This window comes from Centrocercus urophasianus, unplaced genomic scaffold, assembly GCF_019232065.1.
Source record: "Centrocercus urophasianus isolate 14NV4802_14NV808 unplaced genomic scaffold, USGS_Curo_1.0 seq_36, whole genome shotgun sequence".
Lineage (NCBI taxonomy): Eukaryota > Metazoa > Chordata > Aves > Galliformes > Phasianidae > Centrocercus > Centrocercus urophasianus.
The window spans coordinates 4,934,933-4,961,152 of record NW_024884933.1 but is presented as its reverse complement, the minus strand read 5'-3'; the positions used below and the strand labels follow the sequence as shown (position 1 = coordinate 4,961,152).

The 26,220-nt window shown below is 38.8% G+C and overlaps 1 protein-coding gene across 1 annotated transcript in view; it reads left to right on the top strand.

The window, feature by feature from the left end:
* GNB1 (G protein subunit beta 1) overlaps positions 1-24,456 on the top strand; it is a 32,743-nt gene extending 8,287 nt beyond the window's left edge. Inside the window, exons 2-11 of the mRNA XM_042831401.1 lie at positions 13,400-13,507; positions 16,143-16,181; positions 17,514-17,620; positions 18,654-18,717; positions 19,300-19,462; positions 20,038-20,104; positions 21,261-21,462; positions 21,832-22,048; positions 23,865-23,972; positions 24,367-24,456. Of these exons, the coding sequence (XP_042687335.1) occupies positions 13,451-13,507; positions 16,143-16,181; positions 17,514-17,620; positions 18,654-18,717; positions 19,300-19,462; positions 20,038-20,104; positions 21,261-21,462; positions 21,832-22,048; positions 23,865-23,971 (1,023 nt within the window). The 5' untranslated portion in view covers positions 13,400-13,450 and the 3' untranslated portion in view covers position 23,972; positions 24,367-24,456. The remainder of the gene's footprint in view (positions 1-13,399; positions 13,508-16,142; positions 16,182-17,513; positions 17,621-18,653; positions 18,718-19,299; positions 19,463-20,037; positions 20,105-21,260; positions 21,463-21,831; positions 22,049-23,864; positions 23,973-24,366) is intronic.
* The last annotated feature ends 1,764 nt before the right edge of the window (positions 24,457-26,220 follow it).

The following is a 26,220-nucleotide window of genomic DNA, read 5'->3' as shown; positions in this document are numbered from 1 at the left end:
GAGGTAATTTGATTGTGCCCCAGGTTGTGTAGTCCTGCACTTTGGCTGCAGGTTGACTAAGATGCTATCTGGTTAGTGGCGCGCTGGTCTGCTGTGCCTGAAAACTTGGATTTAGAATTGCATTTCTTGTTTATCCAAACCTATAATGGATGGTCAGATTTTTGTGGATGAACGATGAAGAAATACAGAATTTTCAGTTGTACAGCAAATGAACTGATTTTTAATTGTATACATTGAGACCACAGTCTGCGTTACTCAAAGAAAAATCTTCAAACTATAATAGTCATTGACTTCTACTGTGATTGCCTGGAGTAAAGAAAAGACGTATTTTAAGTATGGTAGAGTTCTTCAAAACGTTTTGGAAATCTAATTAAAGTCCTTAGTCGTGAGAAGAAGCCCAGTAATCCTCATACTTGCTTTTAGTCTGACTTCTTCCCTTAACTCAGATGGCAGAATTCATGATAAATTAGGTTGTGCAGTGTTACTTCTTTGCTGCTCTGGGAATTGATCACAAAGCATGAAGCTGCGTCACGAAGCTAGCAGTGTCGATGTGTTTACCTGGATGCTTACCTGGGGGAATTCCAAACTTGCTTCAGTTTGTTCCGATTTCTCAGTCTAAATTATCCAGTAGTATCTTTTGTTTCTTTTCTTTTATATCCTTGCAGTTGTGAGTTAAGGTCGGAAGGGATCGCTCTGGGGAAGGCAGGTATTGCTGCCCTCTGTCGCAAAAGGTAGCGTAGACATCCGCTGTTCTGCTGCCTTGCCAGTTCATAATCTTGCATGTGAAGCAAACCAGGATGGCAAATGGTTTACTGCCAGGCACTGTGCTGTAAAAGTGTGATAGATCAGCTCCTAGTTAATGAGCAGCTCAGCTCTTACGGAACATGACGGAACTTAGAAGCAAGCTGAGAGGGAAGCTGGAGCTGGAAACAGCTATGGCTTTGTTGTTTGCAAAGCAGTCCTTAATATTCTGTATAGGGCCTGTCCTCAGGCAGGCCTCTCCTTTTCTGTTTTTAAAGGACCCCAGTGATTGATACGTTGCCTGTTACAGTTAATGTGTTTTCTGTTGTAAAAACAAACTCAAAAATGCCTTCCCCATCATCCCCCCACCCAAAAACCCACGTAGTTCTGCACAACAGTAGTATTGGATGGCTGGCTCCACATAAATGTGTTTTGGTTTTGGGTTTTTTTTTTGAGTATTTTCTCTTTACTTTGATCACCAGATATGTGCCAGGAGGAATACAGCTGGTACACAAAGAGTAATGCCAGAGGTTTTATGAGGGTTAAGGCAGTACTGTAGAAGGAGGAATGTCCAAGCGTGAAAGCAAGTATTTCCTGTTGTACCTTTGTGCTTTCTCTTGTGGTACTGTCACTGGGTTGTACTTGAAGTTTACATTCCATGTCACATTAAGCATTGTTGCATTGTCTGGTCTCAGATACCCCTCTGCTGCCTGATGGCTCTGAGGTCTCCTGTGTTACTCTACTTTCCAGTCCATCAACCTTGTTTTTGGTCTTCCTGCTCTTTATCTGAACTGGTTTTGTATCAGCAGTGCATATCAAAACACAGCAATTGCTGGGAGAAATCCATGAGCACTAGGAGGTATAAATTATTGCAATGAGAACTAATGGAACTGCTTGCACGTTGACTAAAGATGGATTATGTTGATTGCAGGGCCAGGGAACAATGTATTGCTCAATCTATTTTTGTTTAAAAAAAAAAAAAAAAAGATTAAGGAAATCATGCCATATTTTAATCCCTGTGTCATCTTTTATCTGCTGTATGCATAAAATACCTATAAAATACTTCTTGTTGCTTTAAGGACCACTGAAATACTTTTCTTCCTTCATGGTGTAGCGTAACTTCATTCCAATGATGCTCTACTTATCTATTCCTCAGGCTCAGTACCAACATATAAGTGAACTACCATGTTGTTGTTGTTGTGGCAGTTACAGGAGTTATTTGTAATTATGAAGTAGGCTGGGATAGCTGGCCAGTTTGGTAAAATTGGTGCAGTTCACTGATCGATGTGTTGCTCTTTGGAAAGAATTGCATGCAGATAATGTTGAACAAAACAGTAGAAACTAACATACTGGCTTTTGACGTAATTAAAAAAATATTGAAAACTGTCATTTTTGTTCTTAGAATTAGTTAATGTCCTATTCCAGCAATTTACCAAGAAATTCACATTGAAGTGTTTTAAATGTGAATTTCTTTGTGAATGAGACAGAAAAGTTGCAATTAGAAAGTTTTTTGACTTGAATTCCTGAGGTTCAAATAGTTATTAATATTTTAACTACTTCAACCTTTCTTGAGAAGGGTGTGCTTGCAATAGTCCCCTTGTTTTTATTGAATTCTCTGCTATTCCTAGAGTTGAGATTTTTAGTAATACACATAGCTTGCAGAGGAATTTGGGAAGGATTAATCAATGACCTGTTACAGCCCAGACTTTTATGCTTAAATATTACATCAGTATGATTTTTTTTTTAAATGTAGGTCACGGGATTAGCATCAGGAAATGTGAGTACTTTGGCAGCAGGGATGCTATGCTGTCTTCCATGAAGGCAGCTTTTATTCACTGTTGGGGGCAGAAGGAGTCAGCCATGAGCTGCAGAGCTGTGTGTTCTGAGTGTCCCTGCCGTGATTTCATTGCTGTTCTCTGCTGAGCAGTATTCTATTTTCAGGGAATGGCAAACTGTCGTAAAGGTTTATTTTCAAACATAGGGAACGATGAGTCCTCAGGTATTAGAAAATCTGGGTATGCAGGCAAAAGCTGGTGGTTTATGCAAAGCAGGTCCAGTTGGAGATGGGTGATTGCTCAGTAGATGTTCTGTGTGGCCTTGCTGCGTGATAATAGCCTCTGGCACACTGAGGATTTTGCACATGAGGTTAACTTCTAAACTTCTGAAATACGGGTTTGTACTCCGAGTTCTGAACTAAAATAATGATCTCTTGAAGGGTATTCTGTAAGATGTGTTACTGTTCCTTTGAGTTTCTAGCTATCTGATAAAACTGCTCAGGTTGAAAGTAAGGACTGATCAGTCAAACTGTGAGGATAATTTCAGTATGTACAGAATAGCCCTGAAACGCTGCTTCAAATTTCAGACTTCTAATTACTGTTTCCCAGTGGCATAGCTGGAACTCCATGTCACTGGCAGTGGTTTGGGAAGGCTGTGTAATCCCTTGGGCTTTTAGACAGCTGATTATTACTGCAGAACAGTCTGTAGGCTGTAAGAAATAATTGTTAGAAGTAATTTTATAAGGTAACTAACTTGCCAGTCCTGGTTCAGCTGATGTTATAGCTGCCATGTACCTTGATGTCGAGTGTGGTGCTAAGTGTTGGTTGGTAGCTGGAACACAGCATCTGCGCCTTGAACTGGTAAATGTCTGCCTGCATACAGCCATCCTTGCTGAGTGTAGGATCTGTCCCCTTCAGATGACTGTTGCTTTCCAGAAAGCTGAAACTGGAAGGTGCTGCTCTGAACTTCCTAATGCCAAGGAGGTTAATTTTCATCTCAGTTTTACACTGGACAAAGTAGCAAATACTTGATAGTGGTTCTTAAACGTGTAACTGTATTGAGGTCTGGGGTGTTTTCTTTCATCCTTCCCTCTTCTCTCCTGCTTTCACCAACCTTCAGGAAAAACAACCATAGTTTCTTCTGTAGAAGTTCTTCAGGCATGGAGACTTATAGTCTCGTGGGTGTTGGAGCTGAGATCAAGTTTCAGATTAAGTTTTTGCCTCAATATGACTGCTTAATATATTCAATTCAGAAGCATCTTAGATCAACAACGGTAAGAGCACATGCTTGTAGTAGGGAAGCTTTACCTGGAAGTGGTGGTGCTTTTGCCTTCGGAGAGTTACTGTAATTTTGTATTTTTGGTCTGGGCTGCCATGCCTTATTACTGGTGCATGCACTTATTACATTGGTGCAGAATGCTGTGGGCATGGGGGCGCTGGTTGTACAGCCGTTGGTAGGGCTGGCTGACTTCCAGGTGCTTTGGTGTCATGGTTTAACCACTTGAGCCATGCTTCAAGTATTCTGTGGTCCTTCCTGTTCTCTCCTGTTTTAGAAATCCCACTTCTTGATGGTGAGAACCTCAAACTCTCAGCTAAGCAGGGCTATACGAGCTGATTAAGGCAGAGTGTGTATTGAGTTCATTACAATAAGGATTTTTTGCTGAGCCAGTACTGTGAAGGAATGTAGTGGCCTGTAATTTTCATATTGCTTTTACCAGGCTACGTTTTATCTAAAAATGGAAAACTGTGGCAATTCAGATCTTTCTTAAGTGGTTTGTCTACTTTTGTTCCTAAACAAGCTCCATCTGTAATGCAGAAGCAAAGCTATCTCAGTGCCAGGCTTGCATTCTGCAGGCACCATAGGATGCTTCCAGCACACCTGGCTGAAAATGGAACCTGCTTTTGGAAACAAACTGAAGTTTCTAGAGAAGTTTGCTGTTATGCTTCATGACTCTTCCTGCAGGCTGGTTAAAACACTTGGTTTTGTTTTGTTTTTCTTCTTCTTTTTTGCAGAAAGCATAAGAATTCTGCAGCACCTCTCCTGCATTAATGAGGGTGCAGCACAGGGCAGTAATGATGTGTGTTCTAGCCTTTGCACTTGTGTATTCTGTGTGTGGTTAGCATTCCAGTGTAATTTTACTTGTTGACTTTTCAAGGAATTCTGTCAGAATTTCACTGCATTTCGTGATGTCTGCACTGTGGGTACATCTTTCTGTCACAACCTCTGGATGTTGAACATTGCTGTTTCTTTTTTTTTTTCCCCAGACCTTATAATGGTGATATCAGATGTGTTTGCTTCCTCAAGGGTGTGGGGAGGGAGGAGAAATTTGGCTTTGAAGTGTGAGTTATTGTTTTATGTTCGAAAGTGTGTTGTGGCATTAATGAGCAAAACTGCTTACACTGTGGTTTCATAATCGCAGCACTAAACGGTTCATCTATAAATGGGCTTGGATGAGGATGACCCATATCCTAAGTAGCTTAACCTCCATACCAGAAGTAGTTTGAAAATTTTCCAGCTAACAGTGAACTCTAAAGTCATAAACTCGCATTTCATCGAAGCTCTGCAGTTCAAAATATATGAAGCTGCAGGCTGACGTTGTGATTTAAGTTGACTTGGCTTTGTTACATTCCTGCTTTATGCTTAGAGCAATCTTTCACTGTTTTGATGCAGTGGTTTTGAAGGTGTGTATTCAGGTGTCCATTGGCATCACTCATAGCCCAGGTTGTGCTGTGAGGTAGAGACAGATCACAGAACGTCAGAATAGGAGCATTTCAAACCATGGAGTGAATTATAGTCATTACTACGTGCTGTTAAAGAAATAGGAAGTCGTAAAACTTCTTGAAGTCTTTTCTACTTGTTGTGAAGTCCATCTGTGTGTTAGATCATTACCATTTTCCAGAATGGAAGTGTGTGAGTTATTTGTCATTTTTAATCCTTTCACGTCCTTAGTATCTGTGGTGATCAGTTGTAACCCTTCTAGAAAGAAAAGTGGTGTGCTCTCACTGGAGCTTGTTAGTAGGAGGTTTATGTAACTTCTTTTGATGAAATAGATACCTTGGTATTGAACTGTACTTAGAAAGCAAGCGCACATCAGAAACACTTGAGCAGAAATAATTTCAGGGCTTAGAGAATGGAGATGTTTAGAGGGGTGCTGTATAGCACAGAAAATTCCAGTCTTGTGAGTGAGACCGTTCTGTTCTAACCATGAGCTCTGCAGGATTTCGGTGTTGCTAGGGAGAGAACAACTGATCTGAGGGCTCCGAGAGTTTTCTTAACAAATGTTAAACTTCTTGAGATGAGCAAGTCTTCAGGTGACGTCAGCAATGTTGCTGAAGCAGTGCCCCTCTCCTTCATGAAGAAAAACCAGTTGTTCCCATTATGTTAGCAAAAGAAGTCTATGCTTTGGTAGCTGAATTTCTGCTGAATTTGGTGCAAAATTTATGTTGTTTCTTAATAATTACATTCATTTTGATGTTTTTCTTTCCAGAATTTTCATGTTTGACAGCAGAAGTTGGCTTTCTACTGTAGTGAGAGAAAATGTAAGTAGAAGAATGAGGTAGTTCCTTTTTTTCTAGTTTTTGAGAAACTAATGCTAACTTTAAAAAGTGGCTAACCAGCTTTAGTTGTTTCAGTCAATGCAAGTCTAAAATACCGATTTTCTACCTTAGTATTTGGATTCGTATGTCAACAGGAAGGATTTAAAAATGGTCAGGAAACTTGCTAAATAATAGATGTTAGTGCCTGCCTTCCTTCAGAAATGGAACTCGTGAAGCAGAGGGAGACCATAGATGAAACTGTTTCATCTCAGTGGGGCAGGGAAGTAAAAGGAAAAAAAAAATTAGGAGAGTTATTCTCATGAATGAGAAATTACTTCCCAGCCATGTTGGGACAAACGAGGCCACGTTTCTTGTGAACAAAGGAGCTCGTCGTGCTGTACTTCAGTGTTTTTGGTATTATTTAAGTAGATATTCTGTGCAATCATAATTGTCACTAATATTTTTTTGGATAAGTGAAACTTTATTCCTTTCCAGGCTCTAACTTGAAGTGTTTCTACCTCTTGTGAAGCCCATTAGTATGTGATTAGTTGTGTGAGAAGCATTTTCTCAGTTAAATTTGTTATTTCTGCCTACTATATACTGGCTATTTTTGCAGAAAGCAAACTATCCCCCATGCTCTTTCTCTAAAGGCATTTCCTGAGGTGTTCTCAATTACTTGCCTTGGTCAACCCTAGATATCATCTGTGTTCCTTTTTTTTGGAGGTGCAGAAGCTGGAACTGAACTCAGTGTTCCAGGTCTAGAGAAATCATTGCTTTAGACAGCATCACTGTGATGTTGCCAGTATTTTCTGTCCTATTTTTTGTGTAAACTGTTGTTCTGTTTTAACCAGCACGGTGTATTAAGCAGGTAAGTCTTTGAGCTATTCCTCACGTGTCTTAGTATGGTTTTTTCACTTCAAATAAAAGGTTCTCGCACAGAATCCCATCCATTTCTCACGTTGTGTCCCTGCATACCTTCCTGTGATCGGTGGCCTCAAATTCTTTGTGTCTGTAGATGTGTGCTTCACAATCTGAAGGCACCTTTGAATCCTTTTTTTAAATCTTTTTTTGGGAACAGCACACAAGTTTGTCCTGCAGGCAATTAACAATCTTACTTATTGAGTGAGAGTCAAATAAGAATCAGTGTGCACTTCTGTTTAAGTAACAAGAAAAAGCAGCTTTCCAAAGTCAGCATGATATAAAAACACTGGAACTGCCAGTGGATTCTGTATAATTCCTTTGTCATTGTGAAAATGTATGAGCTGCTGTACATGTTACTAATAGGATTTGTAGTATCTGATAGATTAGCACAGCTTCTTTTAATCAGATGACCTGCTATGAGACTGTTGGGTAGGCATAATGTGGAGCCTTTCTTACAGCTGTACATTTTGGACTCCTGTTTTTGCAAATTATGCCTGTTTTTTTCTGACTGTTCCTTACACACTGGAATGATGTGTATTACCACGAAAGGTATTGAGGGAACAAATAGGGAATAGTCTGTTCATTTGGGAGAAAGGTGATTTAGCTGACCTGCTTGTGAAATGGCTGCATTCAGGAGTTATTTTAACAACAAAAATGTGAGCTCTCTGTGTTTGCCAGACGTAGCACCACCAGTGGCTTGGTGGGATTACTTTACTTATGGAGAGCAGCAAACAAAACTTCACCATCAAGGGATAGAACATTCTACAAATACTTGGCTGAGCCTTGAAAAGTGTGTGTTCTCCTTTAAGCTGTAGAGGTTATTCACAGGCTATTTAGGAGAGAAGCAGGCTCTTATCTTTTCTCTAGAATTGTATGGAAAAATGAAATAATGAATTATTTATTAAATTTTGCCTCATTGCTCTTGTCAGATGAGAGAATCGTGCTGAAATTGCTCAGTGATATGTTTGAATGAGGTCTGTTGTAGTTCAGTATAGGTAAGCATTAGTCTACATGCAGAAATGATGTTATTAATGAGAGTTCAAATAATTAGGCCTCATTGTATAGAGAGTTTGAACATTGGAAAGGATATTCAGTATCTAGTATTGAAATGGGTGGACTTGAGTTCTTAGCACTTTAACTGTTGTCCTTCACTGTTTCCCATGCTGTGAGCTTCATCTTTAAATTAGGGTGGTTCTGCTGGGATCCTGAGTACATTTGCATTTGCAGGAAGTATTGGGAAGTTTTGTAGATCTCATAAACTTTCTATTCATATTTCAAAGATTCTGTGTAGAGTTGTTTAATATATAAATGTCTGCCTAGACATAAATCTCCTCTGTCTTCTGTGGCACAAAGGGAAATGAAAATGGAAGTGAAGATGAGTGACATGACAAATTCTTCTAACATGGTTTAATTGCAGAACTATCACATATGGAGAGTAACAAGTTAGCTGTTGTCAGTGCTTGTTTTTCTTAGCTGGGAAAGAAGGAAACAGTGTTTTATTCTTCTGTGAGTAACTTGTAAGAAGAGATTAGAGACCTGGGTCATTTGAAGTAGTGAAGAATAGTCAACTGCCTTGCAAGTAGGTATATTATTGTCCCTAGCAAGAAGAGTATTATCTACAAGGTATACTTGTCAACAAGATTAGGGGGAATTAGGCTTAGAGCAGTGGCACTTAAGCACATCAGCCTGTGGAAAGGTCTTGAGTGAGTTCAGCAAAGTGAACGTGTTATTCTTGAGAAGCTGCCTTCAGGAGCACAGTAACACATTCACAGGGAAGTGAGGTAAGCTTGAGCTTGACTGCTACCTATTTCATCACAGCTGTGCTGGTAATTTGAGAAAAGGAGTGTGGAGCTTGATTAGTGACTTTGACTTAGAAATGAAATGACTTGCTTCAAAACACCAGAAATAGAAGTATTATCCTTATTAAACTTGAAGTTTCTCCTAGAAACCTTCTAGAACGTACTTCAGTGCCTTTTTAGCATGCCAAGGAACAAAAAGGTATTATTATATGATATTAAATTGTGCTTGCTTCTGATGAGCCTACATATAATATATTGAAGTTTCTGCTACTTCAAGTTCCTGTCCAGTATAATTTCTTTGCCTTAGCTGTTCTTGTTCTTGATGAGAGTGTGTGATGTGTTGCGGTGATGTTGGTTTCTTTGTTTCTGGTTTGCTGGTTGCAGTACCAGTAAGCTCTGCTTACTTACAGTGCAGCTGAGAAGTTCAGATGCTACTGAAAGGTGTTTTTTTTCCCCACAGGTTCATGTTTTTGGCACAGGATTAATTGCATAAGACTTGATGTAAAAGAAATAGGGAAACAGCCGAGTCGGCTGGTTGGTTAACCCATATATTTTACAGACCCGTAAATCTTTCAGAACACTCCTATATTTTGAAGCTCTTGGCTTCATTAGGATTTTCATTTCCTGAGTTCAGTCAAGTTGACAGGAATCAGAACTTCCTGTTGATGTTCAAGCAACAAAGACTACAAAGGGAATGTGGAAATGTGGTTTAAACAATTCCCATTGATGCTGTGTCAGAAATGCGGTTCAGAGTTTGGAGTTGCTTGAAATGCAGAAGGGCTGACTTGGAACACCAAGTGTAAAAGTATTTATTTTTGTTCTGTGTTTTTCTGTATATATTGTATATATTGTATATATTGTATATATTGTATATATTGTATATATTGTATATATATAATTGTATATTCTGTATATATTGTATATATGTATTACAGGCTGGCAAGACACTGAGAGTTATAAGCATTTAGCTATTGATTTTCATGCAGCAAATACTGAAGCATGAGTTCTGGCAAGCGATTGATAGTCAAGTTCCATAGAAGCCTTAATAGTTACAGTTCTGTTCCTTGGACTCGCTGCTGTCTGCAGTAGTGGACACTTCTCTTGTGTGTGGGTGTAAAGGCTTCGTAGGGATGGTAAATCATCTTGAGATTATTCATTAAAAGGAAGCTGTCCTTGACACCTAAGTGAATGGCTGCCTTTTTGCAAGGAGTTCACGAGTAAAGTGTTTAAGGAGCTGAAGTATGCAGTAAACAGGGTATGTTGTGTGTTATATACATATGTCTGGCTAAAAGCAGTCATGAAAAGACTGAAGGTTGTGTTCTGATCATAGTTTTAATTCTTTTTGAAGGTATTTGGGCTGTTCTTCCCTTCTATCACCTTCTGTGAAGTGGGAATTGGAAGGAAGCTGAAGCAGAGCAGTTTTCAATTTGATGTGAGAGTTGGGAATAGAGCTTCTCTTCAGTAACAGGGCAACAGAGAGTTATGGCACGAGACTTGTGACAGTCTCCTGGGGGTGGTACTTGTGTGAGGGGAGCCATGTCTCTGCTGAAGTTACCATGGTCCCCTATAAACTGGAGAACAACCGACTTCCTTGCAGCTTCTTACATGTCTGAATCAGTGTTGCTGCTTGTGTTACCACTGGTCAAAAAACCTTAATGCAGTTGTGCTGCTTCATCTGGCTTTGTCATTTGCAGCAGCACCTTCCAGTATGAGCTATGTTAAGCTATAAAACACAAGCATGAAATGAGCTCGTATGATTTAAACTCTGGATCATTTGCATACATGCAGGAATGAAACTACAAGGTTTGGTTTCTGTGCATTGAATTTTTTATGTGACTTTTTCTAGCAGTAGTATTCTTAGAATTGTGGACTTGCTAAGGTTGGAAAAGACCTCTGTGATCACCCAGCCCAACCATCTGCATATCACCACTATTTCCCACCAAAGCATGTCCCTCAGTACAACACCTAAATGTTTCTTGAACTCCTCCAGGGACGGTGAATCCACTGCCTACCTGGGCAGCCTGTTCCAGTGTGTGACCACTCCTTTTGGAGAAGAAATTTCTCCTAACATCCAAGCTGAATCTCCCCTGCTGCAGCTTGAGGCCATTCCCTTTAGTGCTATCACTAATTACGTTGAAGAGGCCGACCCCCAAATCACCACAGTATCCCTTCAGAGAGTTATAGCAAGCAATAGGATCTCCCTGCAGCCTCCTCTTCTCCACGCTAAATAATCCCCGTTCCCTCAGGTGTTCCTTGTAAGACTTGTGCTCCAGGCCCCTTACTGGCTGCATTGCCCTTCTCTGAACACACTCCTTCGGCCTCTTCTTATTCCATACATAGAAGTTCTGCTTCGTTTAAATGCAAGAGAATTCTGTTGTGTCACACAAGTTCTGGTAAGAATAAATGGGCACTATTTTAAGCTGTATGCTACACAATGACATACCTGCGTTGACTGACATTAGATTATTCACCCTATTATATTTTTAAATAAAGCTGTATGTAAATCTTCAGTGTAATTACCTGTAGCTCTGCAGCTGGAATTCGGTGTCCTAAATCTTTATCTTAATCCTATCGTTGAGTTGCTGTGTCCTTGAGCAGAACATTTGAGGTTTGGATTGTAATTTCTTTCTCTGAAATAGAAGTGATACCATCTGAAGTTCCTTGTACTCTGCCTGGAGAGGTTGGTATTTGCTTAGTGGGAATTGGGCTATATATTAACTTAGAGAAGGGCGGAAATAGAATCAGATATTAAGAAGCTAAAAGATCTGAAAATTTAATGAAGTTTATTTTTAAGAACATTTTTGAGAGTTTCTTAATTCCTTGGGGAGTTGTGCATACTACTGCGTAGTTTGACCGGACCGCAGCTGGAGAAACTGCTGACTGTGCTTAAAAATTGCAGGGAGACCCAACTGTGGAGTGATTTGTCTTACGTGTAGAATGAACAATAGATCTTGAGAAAGAGAAGAGCACTGAAAGGAAAGAAAGGTGGTTAGAGGATAATAAAAGTCTGGGCAGGTCTTTTCTTAACTGGATTTTGGGCTAAGCTGAACAAGCAATCTTAAAGGGCTTAAAGATGACCCTGGAGCCAGAAGAGAGAAAGAGACCTGGTTTCACACTGAAGAAAAGGGCTTTAAAGTTATGAGTGGAGATTTTGAGTCAGAAACTATGTGAAATTCCTTCTTTAAAATACACCAGGTATAAGCTTGTAAGCGATGACATGACAAGATGAGACACTTAAGTTCCTTGAGGTCATCAGTTTAGAATACTAGCTATTACAATAAGAGAGAGCATAGAGTTGGGTCTGGTTATGTGGAATTGTTCTCTTTAGAGTGTCAAAGCTCTATAGACCATCAGAAATTATCCTCGTCTTTCCCCCTGGGAAGGGCTGCCTCAGAGCTCTGGGGAAAACAAAGCCAAACCCCTCATGCTTGCCAAGATAAATAAGCTGATTAAATCTTAATGAGATAATATGTAAAGCTGGTAGCAAAGCATTTGCATTATTTAATAATAAGGGGTCAGTTCTGGCAAATAAAGTGTTCTCAACCACCGGTAGTGTGTTCTGTGTGTTTTTTAATGACCTGCAGGTGCTTTACATAGTATTTGGAAATGAGTCTAATGTGTTGTTCTCCAGCAAAGGGCGAACTTCGTTAATGAGTTTCTTTAGCATCTTACATTTACATTGTATGCAGAAGTTCTTCGGTTAAATTCAGCTGTACCTCGACTTCTTTCATGCTAGTGGAAATGCCAGCATATTTCTAGAACAGACTTCTAATCATGAGCAATATGCTTGATGGAAAATACCTATATGTCATTATAATAGAGAACAGCCCATTTGTTGAGGAGCTGTATGCAGAATGGTGGAGGGCGTTTGGTGATAATTGTTTCACTGAGGCTTCATTTTTGGCCACAGAGTGCAGTGACTGTATTGATGTGTTAATGGCTGGAAATCCAGGTGTTGTAGTGGAGACATGGCTTTAGCAGCACTTGTTTGAACTCCTTTTCTTAACCTAATGTTGAAAAAATGTTAATTTTATTCTGACATATATATCAGTGCTGGAATCCTTTCTGGGAAATCTCAGGGGATGTTGACAATTGTCCAGAAAAAACTCAACAACACTTGTGAATGTTCTATCCAGATAATAGAGCACACTTTTCCTAACTGCTGTGTTTCAGAGTTCATAAGGGCCTTTTGACAGCATTTTGCATTTGCCTGGCAGTATCTAAATATTTTAAGTTCTAATTTTGTGTCCTGTGGAGGTGTTCTGGCTTTCCTGTCTAACCTTAATATGAATTGCTGAAGACTCATTCTTGGGAAATTGGAGTTTATAAAAAAAAAAAATCCAAAAAACACTAAAGAAAGAAAAGATGCAAAAAAAGAGACCTGGAGGAGAAGGAATAAGTCCAAATAATGATCTGTTTTCTGTAGGTGGAAAAAAAAAAAATAGTGAACACGTGTGCTAACAGTGTATTCTGAAGGCATTTCAGAGAAAGTCACCTGTATTTTGAAGATTAAAAAAACTATCAGTGATTGGTTTGTAAGTCCTGTTTGAGGTAACTCAGATTGTCTGCTCAGTTAATTTTAATCTATGACTTCTGCTAATTCTTCTGTTACTGCTTGTCTTTCAGATTTCTGGTTGTTTGAGAGGTGGCAGCAGAGGACACCTTTAGCACAGGAAAATGAGTGAGCTCGACCAGTTACGCCAGGAGGCTGAGCAACTGAAAAACCAAATCAGAGTATGTATTTCACCAGTGGGTCTTGAAGTTTACAGAAAAGATGTGTGTGTCTTGAAGATGGCAAAGATGGACAGAAATGTGCTGCATTATGCTTTTTTCCACAGTGTCAGAGTTAACGTAATGAAGTTCACGTATATGCACCTTTACTCAAGTAAATCCACAACATGGATAAGATTGGATTCGATCAAGATGAATGGTTACTGAAGTTTTTCTGAGCCAGTGTTTCCATTTATCTTTCAGTGTGTGTTTCACTTGCTCTTTTCAAGTCTAGTTTTGAGGAGCCTGAGAACATATTTGGGGCATTAAGTTGGTTCCAGATAATGACCTTGTACTGAATAAATGGTCAAGGGGTAATTCAGAAACATGTGTTTAGTTTCCAGTAACTCTGAGAGAACAGGCTAAGGAATGAAGATGATTAAAACTTCCTGAGCGTGGTTTAAGGTTTACATAAACTGCATCTGTGAACTGTTTTGTGAATTGGCAGTGTTCAGGTGAAGACTATAGGAGTCAGTATGTTGTTCTGAATAAATGGCGTGTCTGTTCTTCTGTTACTGAGTAAAAGGAGGAGAGCAGTCTGTTTATTTAAGGATAGAATGTAGTCCAAATGACATTTGTTTTAGATTTAATTTGAAAAATGTATTATGAAGCCCAACGTGAACTGGAGTGTAGTCAGTATTGTAATTCCTTGTGGAGGGAAATGTAACATATGCAGAACACAGTTTGATCTGTTCTTTCAGAATGAATTCAGTGACTATAAATGACTTTAATACAGGCCTATTCTAAATGTTCATTGATGCTGAGATTCTCAGGGACTTTGCAGAGGTCTTATGCTTTAGTAGGAAGGGCATCAAAGACAGAACAGAGCAGCTGAAACTCCCCTGTCTTATTCAATTTGGTCTCCCTGTATGTATTTCTTTTAAAGACAAAAAAAACCTTCTATCTTGAAAGCTTAAAAAAAACAGCCAACAAACCTCTAGAAAGTGAAACAAAAACCTATTGGTTGCTTTTGTGCACGATAAGTTAAGATGTTCGAGATAAACTCTGTGAAACGCAGGCTGTGACAGGGATTTTGTTTAGTAGACTCTGGCTAAAGTTACATTTTGTTTGCTTTACCATCCCTTCTTGTGTATTCCTTCCATTAGTCTCCATCACCTGTTCTCTAAATATTCAGCCATACCTGGTAATGATTGAATTTTGCACAGACCTGAGAAGAGGCACTGTGAAGTTTTTCTACTTCTGTCCTCGTTCTGAAGAGGTGGTCTTTTAATCTGGGAGTTAAAACTAAGTGAAGGTTTGCCTGCCTCAGATTAAGTTAACAGTACTTGTCTTCATTGTTCCATCTCTGTTTGAAGCGTTCTTTATTATTTTTAATGTATAGGAAGTTGTGTTTTTTTCACAGCTTTCTGGCCAGCCAGCACACAGGAAATATCTAAACTGACTGTAAAGCTCAGATTTGTCGCAGTACTGCACACTGCCAGTCTCCAGCTCCACAGAAGGAATCTCTGTGCGCTCTGTTATGATACTTGCTAGTCTGGGTATATTGTTCCAGCCCCTTCAGACATAAAAGCTGCCTAGAAAAAGAAAGTGGAGTGTACTACTGCATGAAAGCGTGTGAAATGCGGCTGTTACAGAGTAGTGTTTGTGCTGGAATGAGCATAAACAGATTTATTAGTATGACAGTTGGCTTTTGGTGCTTTTAGTCTTCATTTAATGCTTGTTTAATTTTTTTTTTTCCAAGGGACTAAGCAGAACACTGGTTACATCTTAAACTAAATTCTGTTACCAGAACTCCTACACTCTCGTGTGGGAGCACACATCCACACAGGCTGCGTGGTTACCTGTGCTTTTTAAGCAAAGTTCAGCCAGGTACTACTAACTGATAACAGGTAAACTGTGTGTGCTTCACAGGAGTGAATTGAAAAGGCTTGGCCAGTTATTTTCCCTACTTGCTAGCTCAGGATAATTCTCCAAATTTGGTTTTCCAAGGTGGAAAAAATCCACTGAGTCTCAACGATAAGCCTTAAAATATTTCCTTTGGCAGATAGTTCTATTACCCAGTATTTCTTACAGCTAAAGTTAAGTTCTCTAGCTTATGTTTTTGTTTTCTAGGCTGTGTTCTCTCTACTTAATTCTATGGTCAGAAATTTTTTTTCATATCTTCATGTTTTTCAGCTACTAGGTGTAGTTTTGTTTTCTCCTAGAAGTTGCATGTACTTCTCTTACCTCTGCAATGAAAATCTTCATGTAACTAAAGTAGCTGAGTCCCTTTGAGTGATTTTGTCCAAACGATGTATTAGCGTAGGACAATTTGTTAACTGAAAAATAGTTTGTATGTAACTAGCTTGATTAATGAACACATCTCATGCCTTACTTTTTCCTGAACGTGGTGGAAGTTGCCTGTCATTACGGCTGGAATCTTTTGCCGGATGTGAGGTTTCATGACAAGGAAATTTCGAGTGCTCAGCGTGTTTTGACAGCAGTCTGTCATGTTACATTCATGCTGCAGTTACAATGGGTCCCTTCTGAATAACAAACCAAAATGCTTTCTAAACATTATTTTGTGACAACTTGATTAACTTGACAATGCCAAGATTGAACAGAACTTCTTCTGAGTTCTCTAACTGTTCTGTTGCAGGATGCTAGGAAAGCGTGTGCAGATGCCACCTTGGCTCAGGTAAGCAGTCAAGAGTTTAACATGAACTACAAAAGCATGTTCCCTTTACAGAAAGAAAATGTGCTGTAAAAAGGTACATCTGAGTGGATTTTTTTGTATTTATTTTTTTAATTTTGCCTTCAGGTGTTTTTTTCAAGAAACGTATGTGGTACTGATGTTGAGTTTCTGAGAGCAGTAACCTGGAGCAGTACTTTCTTGAAGAAATCACTCAGGGCTGATCCTTGCTGAAGGGAGCCGTTGATGTTTTGCTGCAGATGTGGTAGCAGCACAGTTATGTTACTGGGACTCTCAGAACCATGAGACCTCTGAGGTTTACCTACTTATGCATCGATGCCCATACTTTAGAACCTGAGTTGATACCTCTGCTGTGCTGTCCTGTTTTTATTTTGTTAACTTGGGAGAGGGAAACTTGTATTCTGTCACCTCTTGGGGATGGTGTGGTAGGTACATATGAATGTTCTGATCTTGTGATCTTATTTTTAGGCACAGTGCTGCATATTTTCCAGGATGAAAGCGTGCAAATAAATAAATAAATGTGGAGGGAGCAAAAACAAAAAACTTTTGTATTACTAGCATGGAATGTGTCCATGATGAGGATTTTTGTGTCATGGAAGTGCTCTTTTCACAGCGCTGATGGCCTTTGAAAAGAAGCAGAGACACTTGCTCAAATGTTCTTGCAAAATAATTCTGTAATATGGAGACATGAGAAATATGCAGACAATATCCATAAAACAAACTTGCATACTTTTGGATTTGTTGAGATGTGTTCTTGTATTACTGGAAATGTGTGCTGAGCTGGGTTTTTTATTGTTTTTATTTTTAACGAGTACTTTTCTTCAGACTGGAGAAATTATTGATATTAAACTTAGCTGCATAAGGACAGCTAAACTAATTACTTCCTTATGTTGCTATTTACTCACTCCAGAGGCTGCTTTTATCTTCCAAAAGTTAAATAAAACAGGAATAATATGATTCTAGTTTTCCAGTATTTGGAAGGGAAGGTCATCTGGATCTGAAACTGAGTTATTCATCCATCTTTCAAAAGCGGAGGCATTGTCTAAAGGCTGAAATAGTGCACCCCATTTCCTGTCTATGAGGGCAAAAAAAAAAACAGCTAACAAAATGATGGTTTCTTGAAAGCAAGTACTGCTCCAAATGAAGTTATTCTTAGACATTTAAAAAAGAAAATGGTCAATATTAAAAAAAAAAAAAAAGGTAGGACTTCTTGGTTTGCATTGCGGTGCTTATTGAAATGTCTGTGTATGATGGTTTGTTTTGTTCTGTGGAGCTGTGAAGTGAAGGATTCAATGGATGGTACAATTCCTGTTTCAGATCACAGCCAATATTGACCCGGTGGGGAGAATTCAGATGCGCACCAGGAGAACGCTCCGGGGACACCTGGCCAAAATTTATGCAATGCACTGGGGGACTGATTCCAGGTGGGTTCACTGTGCTGTGGGAAGTTGGGTGCATCCAGCTGTTATTTACCTGTTCTGCCACGAGGATCCACTCGTTCAAAAAGAATGTAGGCAGCCGAGAGAACTTGGAACCACTCAATGTAACTTCTTTTCTTCCTGGTATGTGTGGTTTTGTCATCAGAATCTAAATTTATGTTTAAAATGGGGTTTGGTCTGTTTGGCAGAAGTGCATTGTGACAGCTGTAAGATAGAAGCTGGGTTTAAAAAAAAACAAAAAAAAAAACACAATAAAACACCACCAAGACAACAAAGCACTTCAGTGGGTGCCTTGTGTTTGGCCAGAGGAACAGTCATGGAACAAATCTGAGTACCTTATTGAACTATTTTCTCTGAAATTATTTGTAAAAGGAAAAGACTGCAGAGAGGTGCTTTATGGCAGTGTTCCAATATACCTTTGAGCATACTAAAAGTATGTAAAAGAGCTCTGAGCAGTTAACTAATGCCTTATGTATCTAACAATTTCTGAATGGAGAGTGTGGATTTAAGCTTAAAAAAAAAAAAAAATTCTTCCTAAAGTTCTCCTTTCCATGAGCAACATCTTTGCTCTGTTTTTTTTCCCCATTGTATTTCAGTGCTGACATCCATTCAGTTTTTTGGGACTTAGAACTGTAATTTCTGTTCTGAAAACAGGAAAACAGCAAACAAGTAGACAGTGCAGATTGTCACTCATTGAATCTGAAGCCTATGTACAGAACACAAAGTCACTGATTCCACACAAGTTTTCTGCCTCCGTTTTCAAGCTTGTTACCTATCTAGAGATTTTCTGAAGTATGAATGTGTGGACATGTTGATCATCTACTACGTATTTCCATAATATTTCACATTCAAAATGGATGATTCCAAAATAATTTCTTCAGTGCTGGTAGCTTGAATTGAGTAATGACATGCTGCACTTAAATGGTACCTTAGTTTTGACAGTATAGGCAATTCTGTCGGAATACATTCCTTCTTGTCTTCCTTCAATGGCTGAATTTACCACTTGTTTCCTTTTCAGGCTTCTAGTTAGTGCCTCCCAGGATGGCAAACTTATAATTTGGGACAGCTATACTACAAACAAGGTAAGATTAACTGTTAAGTTGGTAATTAATGCAAAGGAGAGAAGTACTCTCTGTCAACCGAAGCAATGTGGACATAAGCCTAAATCTTGATTTCTCCAGTAAGAAATGTAGCAGTGTCTTAAGTGTTTTGTGTGTGAAAATGTGCACTGCAAACAGAAGAAGACAAAGAGGAAGTTAGTTAAATATTAAGTCTTTGTTTGCTGTGGGCTTCAAAGTAGGATTTAAGTGGCTCTGAGAGTAACAATTTCCTCGCTAGTTCATTCATAACATAGCATCTAAGCCTGGAATTGGCAGTTCTGCTGACCTGTATGTGGAAGTCAATGTTTTCCTGAACCTACTGCAAACTATTAGTAATCAGAGCACTGAAATAATTTGATTTTTTCTCAAAATTGCTGATTAAGCTGAATTCAGGAAAGGCAAATCTGAGGTTTTAATTCCGTGTTTACTTGATCTGGCAAGCTATGTATTTTTTTGTCCTTTTGATGAAAAGATGTGCTGCTAGAGAGGGGGAGAGATGAAAACCTGCTGATGCTGAATTATTGAGTTGTTCTGCAGATGAAGTGCTGAATGCATTTGTTTCAGGTGCATGCTATTCCCCTGCGTTCGTCTTGGGTCATGACTTGTGCATATGCGCCTTCTGGAAACTACGTGGCTTGTGGTGGTCTTGATAACATCTGTTCCATTTATAACTTGAAAACTCGTGAAGGGAATGTACGTGTCAGCCGTGAGCTAGCTGGGCATACAGGTGAGTACGTACCCAGATGGCCTGAGTTATGGAGGCACACAGTGAAGCCTTTTCTTTTTAACATATGGCATTTAGTTTTGTTGGAAAGTTATCTTAACTGCCTGCTGTAGGGTGACAATTAATTGTTTCAACTCTTTTCTGTGTTAATCCCTCTACTATGTTTTGTTCTGTTTGTTTTTTTGTAATTTAGGAGCTAAATAATGGTAAATAAAGCTGCTCAGTAATTTTCCCTCTTGCTTCTAGCTTCCCCTAGTTTCAGTAAGGTAGTCCCAAAGCAGAATCTATCCTGGTTTGGTTAAGACACTTCACTAAATTTCTTCTGTGTTTAGATCAGTTTGCTGTGATACTGATGTATCCTTATGCTATTGTAATAGTTTAGTTAGACATGGTCAGTAAAGAGCCAGAATATTTTTGTCTAAAATTTCAGAGGTTTCTCTATAAAAATTCTGTTGCAGTTTAGGCTTCTGTAGTAGTTCTTCCTGCATCTTCCAAGAGGAGGAGGAAGTGTGTAAGTCAGTATGCAGCGTGCAGAGTGATCTCTGATTTTATTCTTTGGCTTTGTGTGTTGCTTTCAGGATACTTGTCATGCTGTCGTTTCTTGGATGATAATCAAATTGTTACCAGCTCTGGTGACACCACTTGGTAAGCAGTAAAACTCTGACATGGTTGTTAGTAATGACTTCTTATGCTTCAAGTCTGTTGAAGTAAACTTCTTCATAAAGGTGGTAGTCATCCAGAATTTTAAACAAGGTTGATAATTGCTTGTAAGTCACATTTTTGCTAGTAATGGAAGACTTGAGCTTTCAGGGCTTTAACCTTTGGCTGTTCAGTTAAGCTTGTGTTCTCAATTGACCTAATTTTTTGTGATGAAATGATACGTAGACTTTTTTTTGTATAATTTGCCTTTCAGAAATAAGTGACTTTTCTCAAAACACTTTAGTATTCAGTATTAATTACAGTTTTCTTTACAAAGTCATATTTAGATGTTTTTAATACGAAAAGCTCCTAGAAAATATTCTACACTGACAGCAGGCACAGCTTTTTTCCTTGAGGTGGATGTGGGTGTATGTCTTAATAAAAACTGGCTTCGGGATGAGAGAAGGCCTCAATCTTCTTTTCATTAGTTTTTGTATTATATCTGCTGCTTAAAATCAATACAGATCTCCCAGGCAGCAGTTCTTACAGCAAAGGTTGTCTAATAAATAGTTCTCCTACACAGTGTCAGTCTCTTTGAAGGCCCATTTGTTTGTCCACTGATTCTGAGTAACTAATGAATGTAGACATTTTGTTTTTATATCAAAGTGTTCCTAAATGTAATTTATAAGAAAAAAAGGATCTCTTAAAACAAGGCTCATACGAGACAATGTAGCTGTTCTCAGGAGTTATAATTCCTTGACAGTTGTTTGGATAATGCTTTGTCCACCTGGGATCAGCCAAGCTATGAGAAGAATGACAAAGTGCAGTGACCTTCTGTTTGCCTCGTGCAGATCTGCTGCTGAGGGATCTGCTTTATTGGGAAGTTAAAAGTGAAGGGGTGATAGTGCTATTTCATCATTTTATACTCCTTGATTGTCAGAGTAGCAGTGATTTTGCTGTGTTGGGAAAGCAATGCAGTTTTAAAATGTTAGGCATAATTTACAAAGTCACACATCCTCAGTGAGTTTTTAAGAGGGGGAAAAGCTGACTTGAATTTTGCTGTCATTTACCACTGCTGCTCTATGCGTTGGACAGTAAGAAGGGCACAAAAGACAGGACTGTAAATAGGTTTTTAATTGTACCTTTTGATTATTCTTTCAAGCGCTCTCTGGGACATAGAAACTGGTCAGCAGACAACTACCTTTACTGGGCACACTGGAGATGTCATGAGTTTGTCTCTGGCTCCTGATGCTCGGTGTTTTGTTTCCGGTGCCTGCGATGCCTCTGCCAAACTGTGGGATGTTAGAGAAGGAATGTGTCGGCAAACCTTCACTGGCCATGAGTCGGACATCAACGCCATCTGTGTGAGTGTCAGCGTGAGCAAGGACAGAGGATTTCAGTTTGTTTGGTTATGTTGGTCTCAGCTTTTAAGCGTGCACTGTATGCTGTAATATTATGGAGTGCTTTCTCTTAATGTTTTCTGCATCAAGTCCTGCTTGGGAGCAAGGGTGAAGTTCTATTCCAGATGTACAGCTTTTGGATACTCCTGAGACAATGGGCTTTATGCCTGGAATGCCAGATGAAAAACATTTTGTATGTTTGGAACTTTTCTGACTTCACAGCATAACGTATTTTGCAGCCTTTGAATAACTTGCCCGTTTTATCAGCCACTCTTTATATTAATTTGCTTCTTTTTTTCTTTTTTCCCCATTCTTTTCTGCCCTCTGCTGAAGTTCTTCCCCAATGGCAATGCGTTTGCCACAGGCTCGGATGATGCTACATGCAGGCTTTTTGATCTTCGGGCTGATCAGGAACTTATGGTTTATTCACATGATAACATCATCTGTGGCATCACCTCTGTAGCATTTTCCAAGAGCGGTCGTCTCCTTCTAGCTGGTTATGATGACTTCAACTGCAATGTTTGGGATACGCTGAAAGCTGATAGAGCAGGTAAGCATATTTATTTTGAAATATGAAAAGCAGAGTTTTGGGGATTGGGGCTGTCTTTTTAGACTTAGAAATTGTTTTGCTTGTGACCTGTTGAAAGCAATGCAACATACTGTCCACCTCCTCTGTGGAGGGCTTACAGTTGCCTGACATCAGTATTGGCACAGTAGCTTATAGAAATACTGCAAGCTGGAAGTTGACAGCGTTTGGCAGTCTGTCTGATGTTTCATATTTCACTGAACAGTGGCATTGATTTTTTTATGATATTATAATTAAGCAGCAATTTCTGGTCACTGATTTGTAAAGGAATCATTCTAAGAAGCTTTTCTTTAAAAATCCACTGCTTAGTTATTTTGTGTAAACTTTTAAAGTTGTTTTTAAACTATTAATGGAAAATAGCCCTCAGCACGTGCTGATAAAAGGATCATGAGAGATGTTCCCACATCAGTCGCTGCAACTGCTTTGTTAGAGGTTTTGCTGCTCATTAGTGTGGCTATTAAGGTGAAAGAATGATCTTGCATGAAATTTATTTGAAGCAGAGACTTCAGAAGCAAACAGGAAACAAAACGATTTTGCAGATTAGCTTTTGAGAAAGTAAATACGATTTCTTTCTATACAAAAGTTAAGTCAATTTAACTGGAGTTCTTTAAGAACAAGACTTCTCTTAGGGGGGAAAAAAAGGAGAAAAAGTATGAGTTATGCCACAAATATTTGATGCTTTGTCCTCATCCCCTGTTCTGCAATGACCTACTCTGTTATTGAGTATGGTGTTCCTAAGAATGTCTAGGTCCGTTTTAAAAGCAAACAGGAAACACCAGCCAAGCAGAATTCCTCTTCATGTGGAGCTGTAAGGATTAGCTGCAGGTACTTGGTGCGAATTGTTGCTTTGAGGGGAGGATGTACTAAAGATGGCAAAGATCTAAACAAATACATGATTCTGGACTATGCCCAAGTAGTTTTTGTTGGATTTCTTGATTTCTCTCTGTCAGCTTTTTATCACACACATTTCAGTTTTTTCTTCTAGAATTCACGGTAGTTTTTTATTAAATAGAAAATACAGTGCATGTGCTCATGGCATGTTTGCTGAACTTAAACTGCTTTAAGTTTTCTGCTTGTTGAAGTGATCTGAGCAGAACTTATACTTCTGTGCTGCCTGATATTGTCAGGAATATCTTAGCTCAGTGCAGTGGGCTGAGTAGAGATTGAGCATAAATAGTTGTTCCATTAAGGTAAATGTAACAGAGGAGAATGTTGGCTTCTGTATCTTTGCTATTTAGTGTCCCAGTTATTTTTTTAATAGTACTATAATTGATATTCAGATCTCCATATTGGCAAAAGCTATGTAGGTGTTGAAGTCTTGTAAGTGCTTGTAAACATCGCCAGTTAAAGATAGATGGAAAACATTTCAGTTTTCAGAACATATTTCAGCTTCTTTTTTGTGGGTTAAAATTCTGTAAAATCAAATGGATGTTTATCACTATGGAGAGGAAATGCTAGCAGCGATGGTTGCACTTATTGCTATGACATTGCTGACAGGATTCTCAAAGCAGTGATTTCACAACTTGAATCAGTAAGGTCATGACTTGAAGAATATACAAGTAGAATTTTGGAGCCAAGCATTTTCTGCGTTACTTCCTTGTGAACCCACACAAGTTTGTGCTTCAGAAAGCAAAAGCATTCAAAAATCGAAACCATACGTGTTCAGAATTCTTGAAGGAAGAAACTGAGTAATTGTGGTGTGGCAGCCTCACTGTTACTGAGCAGAAATAAGGAAGCATCAGAGCAGTGTGACAGGTTTGTTGCGTATTCTTGTTTCCAGGTGTCCTTGCTGGTCATGATAACCGTGTCAGTTGCTTAGGTGTGACTGATGATGGTATGGCAGTGGCAACAGGATCATGGGACAGCTTCCTCAAGATCTGGAACTGAAGTAAGTAGGCATCAAACTAATTAACTCTGTCTTTATGTGGTTCTCAGTGCTTTTTCGCGGGTCCAAACAGTACTCTTCTACTGATGCTGCAAGCGTATAATTCAAGTTAGGAAAGTCACTGGGGGGAAAAACAGTTTCTTGTGGGTTTTCTTGTTTGTGTGTTTTTAGAAGGCTGTTTCTTTAATGTATGCAGTAATGTTTCTGTGGTAAACTACTCTTACTTTTCTGGGAGGGATGACTGGTACGGTCTTTAGAGTCTGGGTTGGCAAATAAATGGCAATCTTAAAACCAGTGAGATAATGGCTGAATGCATCAGTGGGTAGTGAGAACGAAACTTGAAACTTGACTACAATTAATGTAAGTGCAGCTCCTAATCCATCTTTCTGTGTGTTAGAAGAGTGGCGGACTCCGTGACTGGAAGAAGTTTCCAACGATTGAAAATTAAAAATGATAGCATATTCAATCCAACTATACTAACTTGGACCCCCATCCTCCCCAACTTCAAAGGGCAAGATCTTTTCCGTCTCCTGTTGCTGAAATTGAAGAGCACAATTACCTTTCCAAGAAGAATTTCTGTGTTGTAAGCAAAATGAAATAGTGCATTCCTTTTGGGACCATTTCTTTTTTTTTTTTTTGTCTTGAGAATTTAAAAATCAAACACTATCATAAAAGCATGACCAGAAAATAAACTTAAGCATAATTGTGAAACAGTTAGCTTTCACTGTAGTTTCCAAGTTGAAGTTAAGGACTTTATCTCACACACTTGCAAATTTTAAAGTCATGTTTGTAGCGGGATTTTTTTCAAGTTTCCTTTTTAAATACATTTGTTTATGTATTTAATTGAGCAAAACAAGGGAGTCCTAGCCCAGAGCATCTGGGGGTTGTTAACGATGTAAATTTAGTCCCTACTTTTTTTATTTTATTTTCTAGTATCACAGATAATTGTTGCACAAACCTTGGCATATATAGGATAACGTTAAGCAGTAAGGTAACCAAGCACATGCTGTTCAAGGTAATGAATGCTTGTTTAAAGAATCCTTTCACGTTTTATGGATAACAAATGCAATCCTTGGTCCCTCCTACCCCCTCTTTTCACCACACTGATTTTTTTTTTAATCTGTTTTGGTTTTGTCCACTTGAAAGGGCAGTTTATATATCCTAACACTACCCTGTAGTCTCAACAACCAGGAATCTCTGTTTTCAAAAGAGACCTATCCTACACTTGGGTATTGAGTCAATTCTTTGTGTATGAAATGATGTACAAATCAATGTTTTGAAAATAATGATCTTGAACTTTCTAAGTTAAACGAAAAAAAAAACCTTTTTTGATTGTTTGCCATATTGGGTGGGTTTACTCTTAGAATCGCATGCTGTAGAAATGCTAAAAAGTGCATATTGGACTAAGTCCTTAGATGTTTTTTTCTTTGAAAAAATAACCTGTTTAAAAACTGTAACCATTGTTGCTGTATTCATTTATTGTTGCTACTCTGTGCATAAATCTATGAAGAACTCAAGTAAAAAGCTATGCACGTTTTGGAGTAGCGTGGTAAGTCACTTTTTTTTAAAAAAAACAAAAAGAAAAGAGAAACAGCCTGTTCAAACAATCGCTGTCAAAGATTTTGGGGTGTGGGAGGAGGGAACCTAAACCATCTTCTTTATAAAATCAGTTCCTCACAGCCAGTTCCTCTTGTAGGATGAGTCCTTTGCATCTGATTAGAATCATTTTTGTAACAAGCAGGTTTTCCTGGCTTTCTTTTCAAATAAAATGTTAAAAGCAGCAGTGTTTGGACAGCGGATTGTTCTGTTAAACTTTCCTATCTTCTCACTGTATCCAGAAATGCTCCTTCCTAGCAGCAGTAGTAGCTTTTCTCCATTTTGTTTTTTCTGCAACATTCTGTACAAAAATGTGCTGTAATTGTGCGTTAGGCCTGGATTTGGCATAAAAGATGAATTCCTTCTTTCTCTCTTTCATGAAACTACTCTGTAGAGCTTTTTCCACACCCTGTATCCCTCTTCACCTTTTGTATTTAATTTTAAAGTCAGTGTACTTCAAGAAAGCTGGATGCAAGATAGATACTATATTAAAATGTAATGTTATTTAAGATGTAATAAAGCAGTTTGACATGAGTTTTGACTGATCTGTTTTGCAGCTTATTGTTCTACGTACCAAACTGCTTCTGGCAGAAGAACTTGAGTTATGGAATATAATCTGAGAGGTCAAAACATGTCTTTAATTGCTCGATATTTT